Source organism: Odontesthes bonariensis, chromosome 24 (genome assembly GCF_027942865.1).
Source record: "Odontesthes bonariensis isolate fOdoBon6 chromosome 24, fOdoBon6.hap1, whole genome shotgun sequence".
NCBI lineage: Eukaryota > Metazoa > Chordata > Actinopteri > Atheriniformes > Atherinopsidae > Odontesthes > Odontesthes bonariensis.
The window spans coordinates 12,034,259-12,054,924 of NC_134529.1; the positions used below are offsets into that span (position 1 = coordinate 12,034,259).

The following is a 20,666-nucleotide window of genomic DNA, read 5'->3' on the forward strand; positions in this document are numbered from 1 at the left end:
CCGGACTTCCTTCGTCAACTCCAAAACGAGACTGGAACTCAGCTCACAGGACGCGGCAGGGGATAAGTCAAATTTAATAAATGATATTGCTAATATGGGGTGTCATACAGCTTCATATCAAAAGAGGCGAACTATCCCTTTAAGTCCATCTCCATACAGATTTTGTCCAAACTGCATAAGACAAGTAACTTCAATTTTTATTACGCAGTCTGAACATAGACTGTGAGACCTCTTTTCATGCAGCTAAAATATAGCTACTACATTGTGTCAAAAACACAAATTTCTCCATCATTTTGTCATAAATTCATTTGTGTGTTGAAAGAGCGGCAATGCTGATTATTCGGAAGAAATTTCTCCAAATAAATTTTTCACTGATTGATTAAATGTGTTCCTCATGTAGATGCAATATTAACAAATCTAATATGTCATATGAAATGTAACATGTATGGAACTGTATTGGCTTTGTACTGCAAATAAGAAGATTGTAATGGGAGCTGTTGTTGTGAATGTGAATTGGAAATTAGTGTCAAACCAAAATTCATGGTTACTGGATAACATTATTGTAAGAGATGCTATCATGGCAGAAATATAAATATTCCTTAGCTTTCCCCTTTTTGGTTAATAAAAAAGTCATAATCGAAGTACAGATTTCTAAACAAAAATGATTCTATTTAAGTTTAGTTTAATCTTCGTGGCTTCACCTCTTATTCTCCCATTGGGTTCTTCAGGAGAATCCCATGTTGCAATGACAGCAGTTCCTTTTCCTCGTAGTGGCTTGACCTCAAAGTTTTCAGGTGGCCCAGACGGTGCTATCAAGAGAAGAGAGACATTAAATGGAATGACAGGTATGAAAATAAAATAGGAAAAAAAACGAAGGCAGCGAAAAGTACAGAAGGTTAAGAAAATGACTGCTTAAAGCACATAAAAACAGTAAGGATACTTGTGTCTTCAACTGAACAAAATACAGCTGCCATATGTTGACAGGAACCACCCCTTGAGAGCCTGTATGAAGCTGCAGATGGAGATCTGAACTTTGAGCTAGGCAGCAAATACTGACATTCCAACGAACCACCGCTCAGGAGCTCCTGTGACACAGTATAAAAGCTGCAGCCATAACAGAGCTGCAGCCAAACTAAAAAATCAGATGGGAGTTATAGGTGGTGAATGTAATGAGGTGTGGCATGAGGAAATAAGTAGAAAAGAGCTAAGAGGAAAGGTTACGCAAGAGCGAATTATTTTTTTCTAAGAATAAGTGCTCCTTTCATTTTGTCAGGAAAATGAAGTGTTATGGCTCTTGTACTGGATTACTATGTGACTTGCAATCATTATTCTTCAGCTGAAATTATAAACAGCACATATTGGCAATACATACCTGACTCAGGAGTTCTCTGAAAGACTGAGACGCTCCACTTGCCATGTTTTTCTCCTTGAGAGATTCTGACTGAGAACTCATACATGCCGTCAGCAGACAGGGTGTCTATCATCAATCTCCTCTGGGTGCTGTCCTTGTACTCCCACCGCGCTGACTCACCCTTCTCTCTGAACCTAACTGTGTACAATCTGTGTTAAAATGAAATGGAAATGTTTTATTCAAGGCGTGGTATTCTCCTCTCATTTTCTCTTGATCTCTATTTTTTTCCATCCTATTAACAGTTATGTACTATCATACACTTTTGAAAATCCCACCTGGATGCCTCGGCGGCAACTTTCCCCATTTCAACAGCAGGGTCAACCCAGGAGATGAGGACTGACTTTGGAGACATGACCCTGACACTGATGTCCCGGGCCTCATACTCTGGTGGCTCTGGATAACATCCAAACAAAACATTGAGACATGTTTTTAGGTCCAAACTAACTCTATGAACATTGAATTTGGTTATAGGTCAGCTTGTAGTTTCTTCAGAATTTTGGATTTGTACCTGGTGTGGATGTTTTGGCTGAGACGGCTCTGTTGGCAGGTGGGCTCTGACTTTGGGCCTTCTGTGCCTGCAGTGACACCACATGAACGGACTCAGATGCTATGAATAGAAAGGGATACCAGGCACGGCCAGGGTTTACACTATGGAAACTTAAGATACTCCAAACAAAATGTATAAACGTAGCTCAATTATCATGAATAAAAAAAAACAGCAAAAAAACTAATAAATAAGAACATAAGCTCAAAATGCTATCTGCATGTTGACAGCCTTTGCATTGATGGTTTGTTTGCAGTCATCATAATACAGTAATACATTTAAAGCCATGTGTCATGTGGTGCCTAGCAGCTTGTGTAGAAGTGCTTCTGATGCTTTTTTACACACATGCATCTCTACTTCAGTATCATCTTTCACTTACTCCATTTAATCATGTGATTAGGGATAAAAGATGCAGGTCTTCTTACTTAGTTTTGGTGTGTGTCTTTTTCTCTGGTCAGCCTGAGGCTTGATGTGGTGTTGGCGTCTCTTTTCCAAGAGCGGCATTCCTGCCACAGCTCTTTCAGGCTGCCTGGGACCTGAGGAGGACTGAGGAGCCCTCCTGTGTGTTCTGGTGTTGGTCACACCTACTGACTGAGCCGTCCTGTCCACTCTGGCTATCCTTCCTGCAGTGGAGCGATTTTTAGCTGCAGTTTGTGGAGACCTGACTGAACCTGTTGGTGGATGATAATGAATGGCAAAAGTCAGTGCAGTCAAGTTTGTCTTGCCTTTGTGACCCCATAATTCATTCATCATCTGTGCTCTGTGCTGGAATTCCCTCTGGGGTCCTGTTGAAACTCAAACTTCCATGGAAAATTTTGGTCCATAACTTTTCCACTCAAGGCATATCCGCTCATTAATAAATTCATAATTAGATATCACATACGTCCAATGGTGACCGTGAATATAGCCAGTTATCCCAAAAAGGAAATGCTTTAGAACTGAAATGTGTCCCCTGTCATTTTCTCCAATTTCTGGTTCTCTATCTCCCACTATAATCTAATCCTAGTAGTGATTCTACTGACTCAGACAGCCAGACGATCCCCTCATCTGGCTGCAGTGCTGAGCGATAGCATTGCCAATTTCACAAATAAAAAACCAAAACCCTCATGTCAGTCCCACGCCTTTGTCTCGTTTTTCCCTTTCTCCCTTTATTCCTTCCATATCTTTTCTCATAATCGGATGAAAAGTCCGATCAACGGAGATAAACAGCACATCTGGGTGAGCACTGCTAAGTCAGCTGGTGTTATGCAGGGTTCCCTCTTCCAATGAACAGACAGAGGAGTCTGACTATGTTTAGATGTCTATTAGAGCCAAAAATGTCTTCTTTAGTAATGATTTAAAAAAGACAAGAGCAGAGGAGTTTTACTTGTCAGTGGTGCAAGGATGTGATGAGGATTATAAACACAACTCTAATTGAAATTCTCTAATTAAGAAAAGAGGTGATGTGTTTCAGTTTAACTCAGAACACTGTATTTCTGTCTTTCAGTGAGCGTCTCCTCTCAGTCCTGCCAGCACAGCTGAGTGAACTGTTCCCTTTGGATCGAGAGAGCATTGTTTGGGGATGCACGAACTTCCCTCAGTGAATCCCTGTCTCCTGATCTTGCTTTTCCTCTCTGCACTTTTACGTAATGGAACTGCACATCAAAAATAAAATGTTTTAGTGTCACATAAACACAAGTGTGGTTCAAGTCATATTTCAACTGGTGTATTTTGACTTTCCTTCCCACGAGAATTTTCCTGACTTTTATTAATTTTGATGTTGTTTGAGAATATACTATAGCTGAAACAAAATACTTGCATTATCAGCTGTGCATTGTAGCTGAATGTTTCATTACTGCATAACAAAACCTCAACATCCATGGTTTTACCTCTGTATCCTGTCTGAATCCTTGTTTACACAATCAAAAAAGCACAACTACAAAAAATATAATACTTTGAACTGTTTTCTTCATAATTTGACTTAATTTCCTTCCTTTGTGTACACTGTTAGTCATACCAATCATATGGCAACCAACTAATGATGTGACTCTGTAAATCCAGTCAGAAGACTTTACTATTTCTTCTGACACAAGCTATAAACTTTAAACAGAAATAGCCCCATTTGGTTTTAATAAGTGAACTCCTCAGAATTCCTTCCTTTTTCCTGTCTTTCTCTTTGTGGAAAACTGTCACAGTGCATAGTTTGGCCCAGGTCACCCAGCCAGTGACCACAAAATAATTGACTCCAAAGTACTCTTAATGCCAAATCTTTGTCTTTTAGTGGATGTTCGATGGCCCGAGATCCTGAAAGGCTGTCCTGCAGACAGATGGACATACCACTGGTGCTATGCGGGAAGACCCAGTTGAGTGTGCTCAGGAGAGGATGCTGACAAATATCACTGTTTTCTGTCCCTAAGGGTTCCTCAAAAACTAACTGGCTTTAACAACTGTCTGGCATTTCCCTACCTCCAAAAACCCATAAAAACTTTGCAAAAATTAAAATGGCAGGTTTAGATCTCATGACAGAGTGCATTGCTCACTTTATCCGCAGTTTAATTTCCACAAACATTTCTCTGCGGCAGACTTTTCCTGCATGCAAAGACAATCAATTTAGCTTAAAATGCCGAATTGGCTCCCTGACAAACATGGACAGTTGAGAAATCAGCTCCATTCAAAATATACAACACTAAAGTTAATATCTTTTCCATAATTCATTCACTTGGGCTTACAAACTGACAAAGACCTTTTAAGTTGATAGTATTGAGATGGCTGAATCAGTGCTGGCCTGTCACGGTTTCCTCTGCTTGCTCGACAATTGAGATGAGCTAATTGTAAAGAAATGTCTTTGTTGTTGGCTGATGTTTATTTCAGATAAACAAATCTTGGAACAAGAGGTAGCTACCCAATGTAAGCCAAGTGAACCTTATTAAATGACATAACTGCCAATGATTTCAAGCGGGTTCTTGAAAAGCCACCGTCTGCTGGGTGTTTGAATCAAATGCACACTGACTGAGGCTGTCAGCAGAGCTGACTACTCAGTACGTTAGTTTCATATATAGGTACACTGCATATATATTTAGCTTTGTGTACATGTGAAATAAGTTTTTCAAATGATTTAAGTGAATTGCTGCTACAATGACATTTCCCAATTTTCTGATACCCAGCTTTATTCCATTATATATAGATAGAGATTGTTTTGTTTCATTCCGTTTTTCCCCCACTGTTACTGCGCAACAATGAAATCATTCACAGCTTATGTCCCCGAACGATTATTCGCTTTTACAATGCAGTACGGAACAGTCCTGCATTTACCCCGCAATCAGACAATGACTCATATTGTGGTGACAGCGGGGCATTAGCTAACAAGTTATATGAGCAAAGGAGAAGAAACAACACCACTATGAACATGCCAGTATGCTCATGATCTGATTGTTTTGTAGCCACTTCAGAAACCTTAACTGATAAGCTTTTAAAATAATGCGAAGCTTGTTGCTCAATTAATAGTTGTTATTGAGTAACTACAAGTAGCAGATATTTCCCAGATGCATAAATTGTAAGAGAGAATCTGAGGGGGACAATATAAGAAAAAACAACCGCAAAGCTTTTATGGGAGATGATGAAGTATACATCATTTTATTTGCTTGCAGAATATATGAGTTGTGGAGCCATGTATTGGGCTTTGATCATATTGTTTTAAAGGCTTAAAGGAAGTCTGGAAGCTTTGAAGAGATGGAACAACTTGAGCGTACACCAAAACAATGGTATTTTTGCATGGACCTGTTTTACAGTTGGTGGTTAAAATATGTTTAGCTGTTGGCCCCCGCTTGCAGAATATTTTTAAGATTCTACGTCTCTCCTTTTGTCTGCCTTCCCAAATTGGGGCTAAGTTGACTGTGTAGTGAACCAACATTCAATGTGTTTTGGTAAAAGGTGCAAGTTGATGTCAGTGGCCTGAAAGTGTCATGAAAGCAAAGTACAAAGTTATGATCCTGGCTTATATATGGTATGTTCTTAGGGTTAAAGATACAAATACATTTAGTTTCTAATTTTTTCCCTGTGTGACAAAATGGATGTGTTGCGTGATGTGGTGTACCAGTGAGAGAAAAGTGAGAATTGCATGATTCTCGTGATCTGTGGGATTTGAAAGCCCTCAGAATGAGCTCATTTAGCTATCAACTGGTACACTTGGAATGGGCTGGGAATTATTAGCTAATAAAGAGACTTACTACTATTACTAGTGGTACTATTGGTACTTAATCATACTGAGCCCACCTAGTACTAGTACTAAGTGGGCTAATAATTTATATAATTTCCTACAGCTTCGTTTTCTCCTTGATTTTCACATTCAGTCTAACATTACTTTGCCAGAATCATAGTGGTTATCTGGTTCTACTTACTAAAGTGAAACTGAACAAATATGATTAGCCGTGTTTCCACAGCAGCTCTGCCTCAAACAAAACAAAACCGAGACTAAGAGCAGTATGGTGGTTTGTGGTTAGCACTTCTGCCTGAAAACAAAAAGGCTCTGGGGCTCAACTGCTGGTCCTCGTATTTTCAGTCAGGAATTTGACTGGGGTTTCTCCATGTACCCTACTATGATGCCAAGAAAATAGGGTTTGGAGGGACATAACTGTCCACAGAAACAGAATAAAAACAAATCCGTTCAAGTTAGCATTTACAGGGCATACTCAAATTGAATACTCAAAAATTACTTTTTTTTTTTTTTTAACCCTGAGTGCCTCATGCTCATGTATTTTCAGATAATGAAAAATGTTCATCTCTAATTAATACCAAAGAACGATATCTTCAAAGTGCTTTTAGGTTGTTCCAAAGTCTTTCAATTTACAGTGATATGAAACAAACATTTGCACTTCTTAGAATTAGGTAACAGTAATGTAATGCTTTTTGCTGCATAAAAATTAATATCATTAGACTGTCAAAATGGTCATTACCGATAACTTTATCAATCAATTAATGACTGCACACTTAAAACATTGACTCTGTGGTGCAATTAATGACTAAAATGTCAAGAGGAATTTGTTGTCAGGGTGACCTTGCCTGTTTCCATTCCTCTAACCAAGAGGAGGACATTTGTCTGGCTTGGAAACAACTTTCCCCTTACACAATGTGTGACAATTATGTATTGTCTAAAAGTTCCATCTGGTTTATTGTCAAGCAATCAACCCAACTTTGATGTGAGGGGTCTGCAGTTCTCTACATGACATTCTATTCTACAAGAGCTCTTGTTTTTCCTGAGAATCACCATAAAGGTGCTCATGAATGGGCATAATCATTCACATTAATATCATGCTCCAAAAACTGCGTAATGGTGACAGGATCAAGGAGCATTTCTTCTGGACTTTGACAAATGTAAGCAACCGATTTGTCTGCATCAAATTTTGCCATCATTTCACATTCTATTGAGATCACTGGCAGGTATATATGTGGCAATTAATCTGGCATATACTCTTACACATATTTAAAAATTGGATTTTGCGCAAGAAAAACATGCCTGTCTGAATAGATGGGAACTTATGTCACAGATCGAGAGGATTTTTCTCTACCGATCCCATAGAAACAGAACAAAGGGGAGAATGAAAGATGCCTCACAGTGAAATTGAAGGCTCCTTCACAGCTATGATTTCACTGCTTTTAAAGGACTTAACCACATTATTTCACATAAGTAATACACATTTGGCCATTGAATGAGATGCACTCCTTGCATGTAAAGTTGATAATAAATGTTGAGGTCAGTTTTACCTGTTGACGAGTTGCTGACAGGTGCATTGCCCAACACAGCAAAGCCATCCAGGTTAACCCAGTCAGGGTCTAAAAATCAAACAAACAAAAAACCAAAATCAGGATGTCTATTATGTTGACTGCTACAAGAAGTAAATCTTTTAAATGAATGTCCTATGATGTTTTATATTATAGGACATTACATTATATGATTATATAATGTATAATCATCACCCTGCACAGTAATTAGTCCCCTGGTTTGTCTTCAGCATTTGTCAGATCCTCATCGTCACACCTCATGTGTATTCGGTCTGTTCAAGTTCTTGTTCTTCGTGTCCAGTCAGGTCTGTTTGTTATTCAGTTTTTATTTGATCAGTTTTGTTGTTTGGTATTCCGGCTTTTGTTACAGTTTTTTTTTTTTAATAAATCAAGTTTTCATTTGCAATCTGGATCTGCATTCGGGTCCTCTCTTCTCACCTCGTTGCTACGCCGACAATCCGTGACACTGATATTAGTGAGAAAAGCGTGATTCCATTCCTAATCTCCACTTGTCATTACTCTCCATTTCTCTCCCTCTTGTTCATGATAGGTCAACACTTTGTCTGTGCTGCTCCAACGGCAGCTGGCCAGACACATTAATGATTTGGAGACAAAGTACGCGGTGTTATTTATGATGTCTGATGCAACTCTCATGCTGCTGGGGGAACAACACACAAACTGTGAGGAATTTCTGGAAAGGCCACACTGAGACTCAACTCAGTTGCTAGAGATTTATGGCAAACCTCACCGGAGCTGGAGAGACCACAAGGGCTGCCGTGACGTGCACTGGGCAGCACATACAAAGCTAAAAGTATCTATACAGTAGATTTTGACCCACCAAAACACAATACATAACAATGCATGACTTCATCTCTCTGCACCAACCCAGCTTCAACCACTACCACACACACACTCCCAACAAGTGACCACAACACAGGACTGGGTTATAGGAGCAGGGCTGGGTTTAGAAAACGGCTGGCTGTAGACTTTTATTCGCTGATGAAGCTTGGCTCTAAAATGTAGAGGACAGAGGAAAATGGAATAATGACAAAAGCAGGCTAGACTGTCTCAACAATCCAGGCTATATCTGTACGCTGACATAATAATCCAAATTATGCTTTACAAGACAAGATTCTGAATTACTAGCCACTAAAAGCTAGAAATACCTAAATATAAAGTCCTCTAAAGCCTAAAGGATCCTCTGTCTGCTTAGCTGATGACTGCTGGTCATGCACGCCACCCTTCTCTTTCTTTCTGGCTTACTTGGATGACAGTACATCCAATTATGAACTAATCCAATAATAAATTATTCACAAATGCATTCATATGTGTTTACCTCCTTCCCATCCCCCTTGTTTCCACTTTGAACACAGCTTTACTCATCATCCGTCACTCTTGGCACTTGTCTTGAGAAACTGCAGAACTCTGAGATTTGAATGCTCACTCCGTAGTTCTCGCCAAACCTTATTTTCCTTGCACCGAATTACCTCTCTGAAATCACTTTTTTTTCTTTTACTTGCCTTCATGTTTGTTCCCATTTGGTTCGCTAGTGTCACTGAAGCATGGTCAGAAAAACACAACAACCTGATCTTTATTTCTCTCATTCGCATCCAGCTCTCATCATCTCATTTGGACTCTTTCTCAGTTTCTGCCTTACCTACTTCCTCCAGCAGATGAGAGCGACTCTCCTTGTTCACTTTAGTGAAGCGGTTAGACCTGGCGGGCTTGTTGGAGCTGATGATGAAGCGGTCCACTGGCCTTCCATCCAGATGGATAGAAGGCTCCCAGCTGTCCCTTAAGATCTTGTCCACAGTTGTCTGTTTCCCATTTTGTGGCCGCAGGGGTTTCTCAGCTGCAAAACAAATGATGTCAGAATAACTTTGGCTGTATAACGTTTACCTAAACAGTATTAATTTTGTATTGCCCCCCTGTACGAAAAAATTGAATACCTACTGGTCTTACTTATTCTGGCTGCCTTAAAGGATATTTAGCTTACATGAAAAATGCAAACAAATCTGACAGTTAAATAAATAGATGAGGAGTTGGCAGAATGCTAAAGGCGAAGGACAATAAGCAATCCTTTATGGACAGTAAATTGCACTTTGCACTCACATGAAATGGGAATACAGCTCGAGTGAAAGAAATATCTGCCTAAGGACCCCAGAGAGGACTGAATATATGGGAAACAATGAATAAGCACTTGAAATTTTCACAAAAGCTGATTTGATTTGTCATGCTTAAAAATATGTTTACATGCCTGTGAGCTTACATGGATGCTTAAAAATAATGTGACACCCTTTGGAATTATGAAACATTCACAAGATTTTCCTCAAACTTACACTTCAGCTCTCTTTAATACAAATGATTACTATAAATGTATTTCAATGGTTGGCTCTATTTAATCATAATGAGCCTTGTGAGTTCTATCTGGACAAAAAGATGGTAAGGTACACGCTCACTGCTCTCATAATATCGACAAATTTTATTCAAAATTCAACAATAATGTCTTAACCATGAATGGTATTTCACAAGTGAACAATTCAGAACTGAGGCAGCGGTATGTGCCTTGCCCTTCAAAAAAAAAAAAATCAGATAGTCCTCTGTCAAGACCACACAAAACACTTTAACTGGTTGTAGTGTCTGATACTTAATCGAGGTTCGGAAGGGCGTCAGATTCAGCGTGTCCAGATAGGAGATGAGCAATAATCAAACATAGACATTTGGAGAATAACTTATTCCTCAGTTAAGTGCGTCCGAGACAGGCTTACTACATACATAAATACATTATATTCCGACTGTGTGCCCGGTTACGGGGACGCGCTGCATCTACAGGGTTAACAAATATGGGAAGATTTAATCCTACATAAGGGGAGAAGCACCCACAGTGCGGGAGAGATTGCAGTGGACTTTGGGGCTTTGAAGATCTCTCCAGATTTGATGCATCAATCTGTAATTCTGATACACATCGGCTGTTTGAAGGCGACCATCCCTTATACACCTCATGGTTCTTTCTTTTGCCTGAGTTCCAGAAAAGCTTTATGAAATTCAGCTTGATGGTTGTTGGGAAATGTTTCTGAACACAGAGGCTCTCCACCGCTCTTCTCCAGCTCGGCAGAGCAATATAAATTATCCTTACTGCTAAATCTACACGGAAATTATCTTCTGGATAGCATTGCAAATTATCATCTTGTCTAAGTATGTATGGCAATGTGATAGCAAACTGTTTCCTATGTACACAACAAACCTATACATTTGTACTTGAAGCAATGTTTTAGTCTATCTGATGAATATTCTTTGGCTGGTCTGGTTTCCACTAGGTCTTTAGGGAAACTCTAGCTTTAAATTTTCCACTATGTAGACAAGCAAGCTGCTGACTTCATCTGTCTGTCGTTTGATCCAGCGCAGGTGGGATACATTGAGCTTTTAGAGTGAAATCAGCTGCCTGTTCCTGCTGCTGGAAACTACACTGATGAGAGCAGTGAAAATGAGCCAAAGCAGTAGAGTGATATTGTCCTCTCAAATATTCCACTGATAATAAAAAAGAATGTCAACTTTAAATATGGAGATCAAATAGTTTTCGAACATTAGCTATATGAACAGGTCATAAATGTCTGTGTTGTCAGCCTGTTTTTGATTGGCAAAGGTTTACAAGTAGCGCTTTTGGTTTAGCATTCTCACAAAGTCACTTTTCATTTCTCCCTGTCTGCAGGTGTGCTCCCAGTTGGATCTTTACTCTCACATCTAGTAATAACAACCACCCGGGTCCTCCTGAGCTCCAGTTAACACATGGTCACAGCTCCTTAGAGTTTTATCATGTGCTGAAGGATTGTCTCATCATTGTGTCTGCTGACTAGATATTATCACTCTAATCTACAGTGCCTGACATTTTGCATCGGTGCATAAAGGAGTTTAAGTGTATTGTTCTGGTTAACAAATAAAACGCAGCCTCCAAATATCTTCCTCATTAATGCAGGCTTTCAGTGGAGTTAGTTTCATTGGCTGTCTGAGGCAGACCCCACTAAACACACATCTGGATACACTTGCAATCACTTGCAACTATTTCTTAATAAGGTGGTGTTATTGCACAGGAAAGGATCCCCTCTTCTGTACAGACATCATTCTGTGTTTTGGTCCCTTTGGAAATTTGTAAACCAAGGGAACACCAGATATATCTGATTAAATCAACTCCATAAAGTACAGCAAATTCAAATTTGCCATCCGGGAAATTGACAGTCTGACAAGCAATTATGCATTTGAGTGGTTGTAACTACATAATCCTACAGAGGGGGGGGGGGGGGGGGCTCCATTTCAGGGTGTTGCGAAAGGAGAGCAGAGCCACAATATCATTTTTTTTTTGTGCCGTGTTTGTGAATGTGAGATGGAAAGACAAATAGAGAATGATTGGATTAGACAGTGTAAAATAGTAAGTATGTGAAGAATGCGGGCAGGGCCTGAGGCTAATTATGTCACTGTCACTTTTTTTTCTCTTTGATAAAAGTAAGAGTATAGGCTACATAAATACAGGATGATGCAATACACATGCATGCCCGAAGACCCAAAGACAGATAGGCACACAAATACAAATACATGTATGTGCATGCACACTTTGATACATGAAGCAGGTAAGCCCCGAGGTCAAATGACGGCTGTAAAACTGTTCCAGAAAATACTTGTGATCATGCACCTGCAGTGCTCTCCATTTTTATGAGAGAACCCTCTCACCTCGCCACAAAATTACATACACTGACCTTTCTTTCACTCCTGAAGAGTTTGCCACTAAACCCCTAATAACTGTCTTCTTCCACAAACTTCCATGAGTAATCAGGGTGTCTAGTGAATCTGTGTGTGTGTGTCTCTTTAAATGACTGCCCACAGTGGGATCTTTTTGAGTGAGATGATCAAACCTATATAAAGCTGCAGCTGTTAGATTGGAGACTAATTAAGAGTTGTTATCAGTCAAAGAGCAAAAGTTCCCATTTTTCTGCGTAATTTCTCTATTTAATGATAGTAGAGACGTTCTAGCTTCTTGTTGTAAAACATATAAGTACACACACAGTTAAAACATATAAGTACACACACACACACACACATATATATATACATATATATACATATATATACATATATATATATATATATATATATATATAAAAATATATACATATATATATATATATATATATATATATATATATATATATACATATATATATATATATATATATATATATATATATAAATATATACATATATATATATATATATATATATATATATATATATATATATATAAATATATACATATATATATATATATATATATATATATATAAACATATATATATATATATATATATATATATATATAAGATTAACACCAACATGTTTCTCCAGAAGCGTTTCTCAGTGACTGTGGACGATCAACAGAACATGCTGTTTTCACTGAAACTGTTTTCTGTTGACAGCATGTTCTGTGTATTATCCACATAAATGGAACATTGCTCCTGGGAAGCTGCTGTTTGATGTCATTTTAAATCATAATTGAGCACCACAACAAAAATCCATTCACATGAATTTTTTGGGGCAAAATGGCAAATAAGTCGTCTTCTCACTCAAACTGAGCATTCATTCTATTATTGTAACTTTTAAAAGAATAGTTTGGCAGTTTAATCATGAAACTGCAACTAGTAAATGATTAAACTCAGTTTTGCACAAAAACAGGACAACACTTTGGACAAGTGTTTACTTAACAGATAAATTTAGAGACTTGGCTGTATCCACACAATCATATCTTTGTATATATACTCGGCGTTAATAGATTGAAAAGCCCTGGGGGATTCAGGTGTGTCCTGGCCTCCTTCACCTGGTAATAATACAGATTATCCATGCTAATACATCTTTACCTGTAGCTATATAGTTTTATAAGTTTTTAAAAACCAGCTTTGAATAGCTCTCATTCTCATAAAAAACTGAGCTCTGGTAAAAGTATTTAGCCAATGCTATGGTACAACTAATGATGCATCACACAGTTCTCTTCACTTCTACCTCTCAGTGGCATATATGCATAATTCTAACAAGAATGCATTTTGTTTGCTCAGTTTTCACAATTAACAAGGAACAGCTGTTTTTCTCAGTGCATGTAGGTCTTGGGAGGGTACAGATATGTTCACAAAATAATTATTGCCAAAAATAGATTATAACTCCATGAATTTCTAACCAATTCGCTGTCTTTATAACACTGGATATTTCAGTTTTCATGAAAAATACTTACATGCATCTTTTGATATATATTTTAATCTATTACCCATATTTTTTTTGTGTCACCAAAGTTCCCATGGAGTATAAACCTTTTTGCAGATTCAGTTGTCTCATCTCCACATCTTCATATTAGTACCATTTTTTTTCTCCAAAATCCACATTTTTAGTCCAAAAGATCAGATTATTTTTGTCATTCAGTCAACAGAAATAGAAATGGTCTTATATGATTTAAAAGAATTTGAGCTTCCTCTGTGAACATACAGTAGATTAGTCTGAAGTATGTTTCACACTTACCAGGTGCAACAGAATTCCTTTTAGCACCTCAGGTTGTTTAAATTCAGCTCTCAGTTCTTGTAGTAATCAAATTAGTCTTAAAAACAACACACCAGACCATGATTACGGCCCAAGACTGTCACTGCCCACTGACCAGTCAGCAAACTGGCTGACTCAAAGCTCTCAGATCATTTTTCAGACTTCAGCCTTATTTAACATGGAATTGTCACTGAGAGTTTTCTTCATTCAAAGCAACAATCTGAAATGAGTAACCGTTTAACTTTGGAGGGTTACATGAATGCATTATTTTGGCCAGCCAGAATAAATAAAGTCATTTTTCAAGATTTCAAGATTTTTCATTTTGGTTGTTGTTTGCTTTCACCAGAACACTTTCATAAATGTCCAGCATAAATGTCTCTAATGTCCAGCCACTGATGACGGCTCACACCTTTGCTGTGACAGGTGTGTTGGTAATCCAGGTGGAGCTTGTTTGAACAACTGGAATGGTGCCCAGAGATGACATCTTAACCAAAGACACTCATGCCATTGCTGGCAGTTTTGACAAGCAGCCAAGCTACAAGTGGGCGGGGTTACAGGGTCAAAGTATGCCAGTGATTAGACATACCTAACACTGTGGAAATTATTAGAAATATAAACATATGTAGGTGCAGAAAACATGACAATAACTCTGTTTTCCCAAGGCAAACAATCCGAAGTCATGATATTCTTCAGTCTTAAAGCTTTAATCGTTTTACCTGTGGAATCTTGACACATTAATTGGAGTAGAGAAATTCAATTCCACTGGCCTGCAAGGACATGATTCCCTCTTTCCCCTCACTCCCTGTCTAACTAACTCCCAACACACTTTCCACAAGCTGATAGACTGCGGCTGCATGAAAAGGTTGACATAATTTAATTTCCAAGTAGACTGTTTCTATTCACTATTTGCAGAGCTTCCACCAATGTGTCCAGATATTCCCATTTGTCCTGCTTCATCTACTGTTGTGGAGAATTTTAGTGTGACAAGCTGATGACATGTGCATGGACAAAGCGCTACACTCCCCTCTCAGTTAACAGCTGCTCTCAAAAAAAGCCCAAGAGAAAGGCATTTAAATCTAAACTGCTTCAATACGCTGTTCACTGGTCAGCGGGGGTGAACTGTGATTGCACTAAGTCGCTTCCAGGTGTGAATGTATGGCAGCAGAGTTGCAGAAAAAGTGCATTAGTACTCTGAGGAGGCTTCCTTGACAAAGGAAAAGAAAATAGCACCAGACAAAGACCACAACAAACAGCAGCTGTCTATATTCAGTTAAAGCAGTGATCTCATCTCTAAGTACAGTTGAGACGGAGGAATATGAACTTACAGATTGGCTGACATAATACATGAGGAGAAGGGGAGAAAAGGGAGTCTGGCTATGGCCTTTTTAACTCAGCCAGGGGATTTGCCTCCTTCTCTCCGAGACTCCTCAATCTTTATGGCTTTTTTTCCTCTCTTTTTTTTCTTTGGCTATTTTCTCTGTCTAGAGAATGTGGGATTATTTCACTGAAAATGGATTTTACAAACAGCACTTCAGAAACATTAAAACATATGTGCTGATGTAGTTTGCAGCCTGTTTGTCAAAAGATAGGCTTAACACGATAAATCACTATGCTAAAATGGAGTGTCCTCTGTTAAAATCCTGCCTGTCTGAGCACCTCCAAAACTATCGTGTGAGTTCAAATCTTTTGGCTCAGTTTTGCTGTAAAGCACATTCCGCCCATTCCTGATGAATGGGCCATGGGTGATGTGAAAGTTGACAGACCAAAAAGTGTGGCAGAGAAAAGCGTCTTCCTCTTCCTAAATTTCACAGGGAGATCATTTATCAACACTTTCAGCCAGACTAGTCACTAATCTGGAATAAAACCACCCAGAGGAAGCTTTTTCCATTTTCACAGTATTTCATTATGAGGGCTGACATTTGTCATGATCTCCTCACCACGGTGGCCATGCAGTTACTCCAAGATGTGAATGAAGTAAGAACTGCTCAGTCCTGCATCAGATTTTCCCCCATAAAGCAACAAGGTTGAGAATACTTTGAAAATACTGTCAAAGTCCTTATTTTCTACAGCTGCTCTCATTTAAACAAACTCTTTCACACCTGCTAATGAAGTCAACTTCACACTCCTTTAAATAGCAAATAAGCCAATGAAATCTAAACATCTGCAGTTGCTCTATTTCAACTGCGTGCAGCAGATGGGAATAGTTTGATAGAGATTGATATGCACACACGAAAAAAAAACCAAAAACGTTTCCAAACAACAGAAATGATATTTGCAGTAGCAAAACTAGCAAACTTAGAATTCATTAAAATGTATTATAAATGCACAGACTGCAGCAACACACAAGACGCAAATTATTTAAATAATCACAGCAAACTGCAACTAGACTGGCAATCTCTTGAGTGCAAAACCTGCACCTGCTGAATAAAAGGCAAATATCACGTTTACCTGCCCATCCTCCTCCAGGAGCGCAGAACGTAACGAATAGCGCCAAGAGCGTCCTGCTTGCGGCTAAAGCCATCGTGAATGTGGCGCACTACTGCTGTGGAGCGGCTCAACAGCTGGATACAGAGGGCTGGGACGCACCAGCCCTCCTCCCCTCTGCCGATGGGGATCCTGCTGTTAGTTCTGTACAGCACTTTATCTATCAGCAACGAAAAATATGTTGATAAATCCATAAACTTCCCAAGTCAATTATGAGTTGACGAAGTAACTCGCTGCATTTCACAGAAACAAAAACAGACTATTTCAAATGTTTGTTAAATTTCAAATACTTGTAAAAATTGATCAGTTAGGACGTTTACTATTTCTCAGCTCTGCTTGCTGCTTGCAGGTGCTGCGAGGTGTCGTTGATTCATTTTAAATGATAACTGAACAACTCAGTGACCTATTTTCACTCAGAAGCGCCAGTGCGCAGCAGGTAAAGTGGGGGAAAACTTCCAGTGATCAGTACCAGAACTGCCAAGTTGAACAGAGGATGTGCTCTGTCTTTGCTTCTTAAACACAAACCCCGTTTACCTTCTTTGTTGATAGCCTTAATAGTGTGTAATTGCAAAGCTTTAATTTGTATATGACCTTCTTACCACCATCTAAATGGTATTTTTACGGCAGGTAAATTGCTGGGGTCTCACCTGCCCTGCCTGTTCCTTCCAGTCCCACTCCAGCGGTAACGGTCAACTCCATAAAACCTTTCCATGACACCATCACTGACCACATGTGAAGCAAACGAGCAGGGGACCAAGGAAAAATCCAGTTCACCACAAGATGGAGCTAGAAAGCCATGCTTTTACTGTATAATCCAAACGGGTGTTTTTGATAGACTGAGCAAAAATTACGTGTTGGATATACTAATATTGTGAAATCATGGTGCTTTGTAAAAGTTTGCCATATAGTCTGTGACCCTGAATATCATCTGTTTATTTTTGCGTGATATTGCAGGCTACATTTATGTTCATGGCACTACATGGATGGCATTTATCACGATCCATGGATTCAAAATAGACCGTTGCTGTCTTTTTGAAAAGTATCTTTAACACTGAAGTCAAATAGTTTACTTCCTCAGTCTGGCAGTTTTTCATGTGAGAGCTTTTAAGATTTCTTAAACATCTTCTGGGTTTTGCTGCAGAACCATTAGACATTTTTGTTGTAACGTCAGATCTCCCACAAGACCCGCACTGATCTGACAGATGTGCACCCAATAAACTAAGTGTTTTCATAGTTTGAAGAGTATTATGAAAATATTTTGCAATCATCCATATGAGTACCCAAAGATATACTGAAACAACTATACTTCCCTGGTTTGTAGGTGGTTTTACTCCTATACAACATCTCCCTCTGTTGGTGAAAGTCTTTACTGGATAACAGTTCCATTCATGACTTCATGGCAACTAATGAATGAGTCTGATGTCATAGTCTGAAAAAAGTAGGTTATTAAGGGTTAAAATGAAGGGAACAATGGCACAAAATCCAACATGATAAATGTAATCCTAACATGATCTTCCTGCTGGCTCGTAATGAGATCAATTTCAGTTTTTGCCTGACTCTAGGAGTCATTTGCTCAGGTACATATGTCCAGTGGTACTGAAATTCTTGTGCAGATCTGACAGTCATACTGTGGATGGTGCATAAGCTATACGGCCCTGAACGTCCAAACGTTTTCAGTCTCCGTTTTATTTTGCAGCTCAACAGCTACAATGATACATAATGAGAAAAAATGTCATCTGTACACCGAGTTAAAAAGAGTTATGGTACATGTATTGTAGTTACCTTTGCTTTACTGTTGCACAGACCCAGACAAAGCTTAAACTTTAACCTCATTAGGATGTTGAATTTTGCCCAGCACCAGTGTCCAGAAGTACACATATGCACACGCACGTTGGTGCAGTTCATAGAAATAATGCATGTGTCAGCACAAAAATATTATGCATTTTTAAACCAAATCCTCTCATTGAAGCAGATGGTTGTTTCCCAGTCTCCCTGCAAGCCAGCAAAAGCTCCCTCTCTGTCTCAGATTCACACACACATACACACACACACACACACACACACACCCCAACTGAAAGACAGACAGAGCAAAAGGGTTGGTCAGCTCGGTATACAGAGTTACAAGGTGCTCTGTCTTGTTATAAACATGCCTGAGGTTGTTTAGGACAGGTCCTGCTGATAGCTCAAAGTGAAGTGGCAAGATGATGATGAAATCAACCATTACTGTATGAGGAGATAGTCACTGTCCCAAAGGATTTATGTGAATCAGTGTTTAAGCGGCATGTGTGCTCCAGTTCTTTCACCATTTTTCTTTTAGGTTTTTGGCTTGTTTGTTTGTGCAAACCCTGCATTGTGCTGTCAGGAAAATGATTGGTCAACATCTAACACTGTTTAGAAACAAGTGTCTTTTAGTTATATGAAAAAAAGGGCTGCTTTGTTTGGTGGTGGTTCTGCTTAGAGTGTCTGCAGCTCTCCTCTGCAGAGATGATGTAGCAGTGAAGCAGCTCTTTCAGTCTGCTGTTGCCTTTGTTTTCTCCCTGAGTCTCTTGTAGGACGGAGGGGCTAAAACATTAATTAGCTCGTTGACTGTGCCTAAAATAGGGATTTTTGGAAAACAGAAACATCAAGACAGGGGGAAAAGCTTGTTCATGTTGATAAGCTTGTTTCCATATTTCATTATCTAACATTAACTCAGGAAGGCTGAACTACAAAACATATTTTCACAGTTTTGTCAAAATGTCACATTATCACACAATATATTCTTGTATGGAACTCTTTCATCCTGATCTGACTGTCAGTTTCCATTATATTTTCAGACCTATATACTAGGCTTTGATTATAGCCGGAGTGTGTCACTATATTACTTGTGTTGAACAAGAAAAGGAGCCCTTTATTTTCTAGCATGATTTATACACATACCAAATTGACTTCTGTATTTAACCCGTCTGTAAGTCATGAACAAACACTGGGAGCACCTAGCAATTTGACCATGCATGCACCAGTGGCAATGAACATCCTCCCAGAACAAGATGCACCAGCAGGTGCAGTGCCCAGGGAGACGATATGTATCTTAAGGGCACTGCAGCTGTGAGTGACAATGGAATGCTGATCATTCATTGCCCACTTTTTCCTGCCGAGTGGCATTTCTAGTCTCTGTAAACAATGCTGCCCCAGTTACAGGAGTTTTGAGAGATACCACGATCACAGTGCTGCCACAGCGACTCTTGATGCCATCAGTGCAGCTTTGATACTCCCAGAGATAGTGGCATTTCTTATGAAATGCGCAGCCTTTTCTTTCTTTTTTTTTTCTTCCTGTTTTTACTTGTTATCTAACTGAACTTTATCTAAGATATCTAAGATTCATGGCCAATATGTCAAAATATTTTATGACAGTGACTTCCAGACATCAAAACACAAATCCTCATGCCCAGAGAGAAGCTTTGTCTTTCACTTTTCTTGGGAGCCTCAAGTGAATCCGTTAACTATTCTTCGGGTTCATGCAGGTATGTGAATTTGGAGTTTTGAAATCCTTTGGTGCATCTACCAACCTACTGGCCTCTTCTTGTAACAAACATCTTAATTTCAGCCTGTTTTTCTTGATGGAAATATCTCATATCACTTCAGCAGACCACTGCCCATTAGCCATAGAAGGGCAATGGTCATATCTGACCCCTGATATTTACCAAACTTACTTAGCCATAGGCTTACTAAGGGCAAAATTAGTTGCTTGGCAACTGTACCCAGTGTTTGATCCTACAATCGATAAATAGACTAGAGCCATTGTAAGATATAGCATTTTAGCGTTGTCAAAAGAGACAATGAGATTATTTTCTTTTAGGATTTTAAATCTAGAAGGTTTTGGGAAGGGTAAGACAACGGTGCTAAAACATTTAGCCTAAT

General features: G+C 39.0%; 1 protein-coding gene across 4 annotated transcripts in view; it reads right to left on the bottom strand.

Moving 5' to 3' along the window:
- The window catches only part of fndc1 (fibronectin type III domain containing 1), a 35,897-nt gene extending 18,987 nt beyond the window's left edge, over positions 1-16,910 (bottom strand). For 3 of the 4 annotated variants that reach the window (XM_075459382.1, XM_075459384.1, XM_075459381.1), the window contains exons 1-8: positions 16,731-16,910; positions 9,370-9,564; positions 7,695-7,763; positions 2,381-2,626; positions 1,920-2,018; positions 1,687-1,804; positions 1,373-1,560; positions 702-809 (exon numbers count right to left, since the gene is read on the bottom strand). In XM_075459382.1, the coding sequence (XP_075315497.1) occupies positions 702-809; positions 1,373-1,560; positions 1,687-1,804; positions 1,920-2,018; positions 2,381-2,626; positions 7,695-7,763; positions 9,370-9,564; positions 16,731-16,803 (1,096 nt within the window). In that variant the 5' untranslated portion in view covers positions 16,804-16,910. The remainder of the gene's footprint in view (positions 1-701; positions 810-1,372; positions 1,561-1,686; positions 1,805-1,919; positions 2,019-2,380; positions 2,627-7,694; positions 7,764-9,369; positions 9,565-16,730) is intronic. The other variant, XM_075459383.1, reaches the window with a different exon arrangement.
- Positions 16,911-20,666: the final 3,756 nt, after the last annotated feature.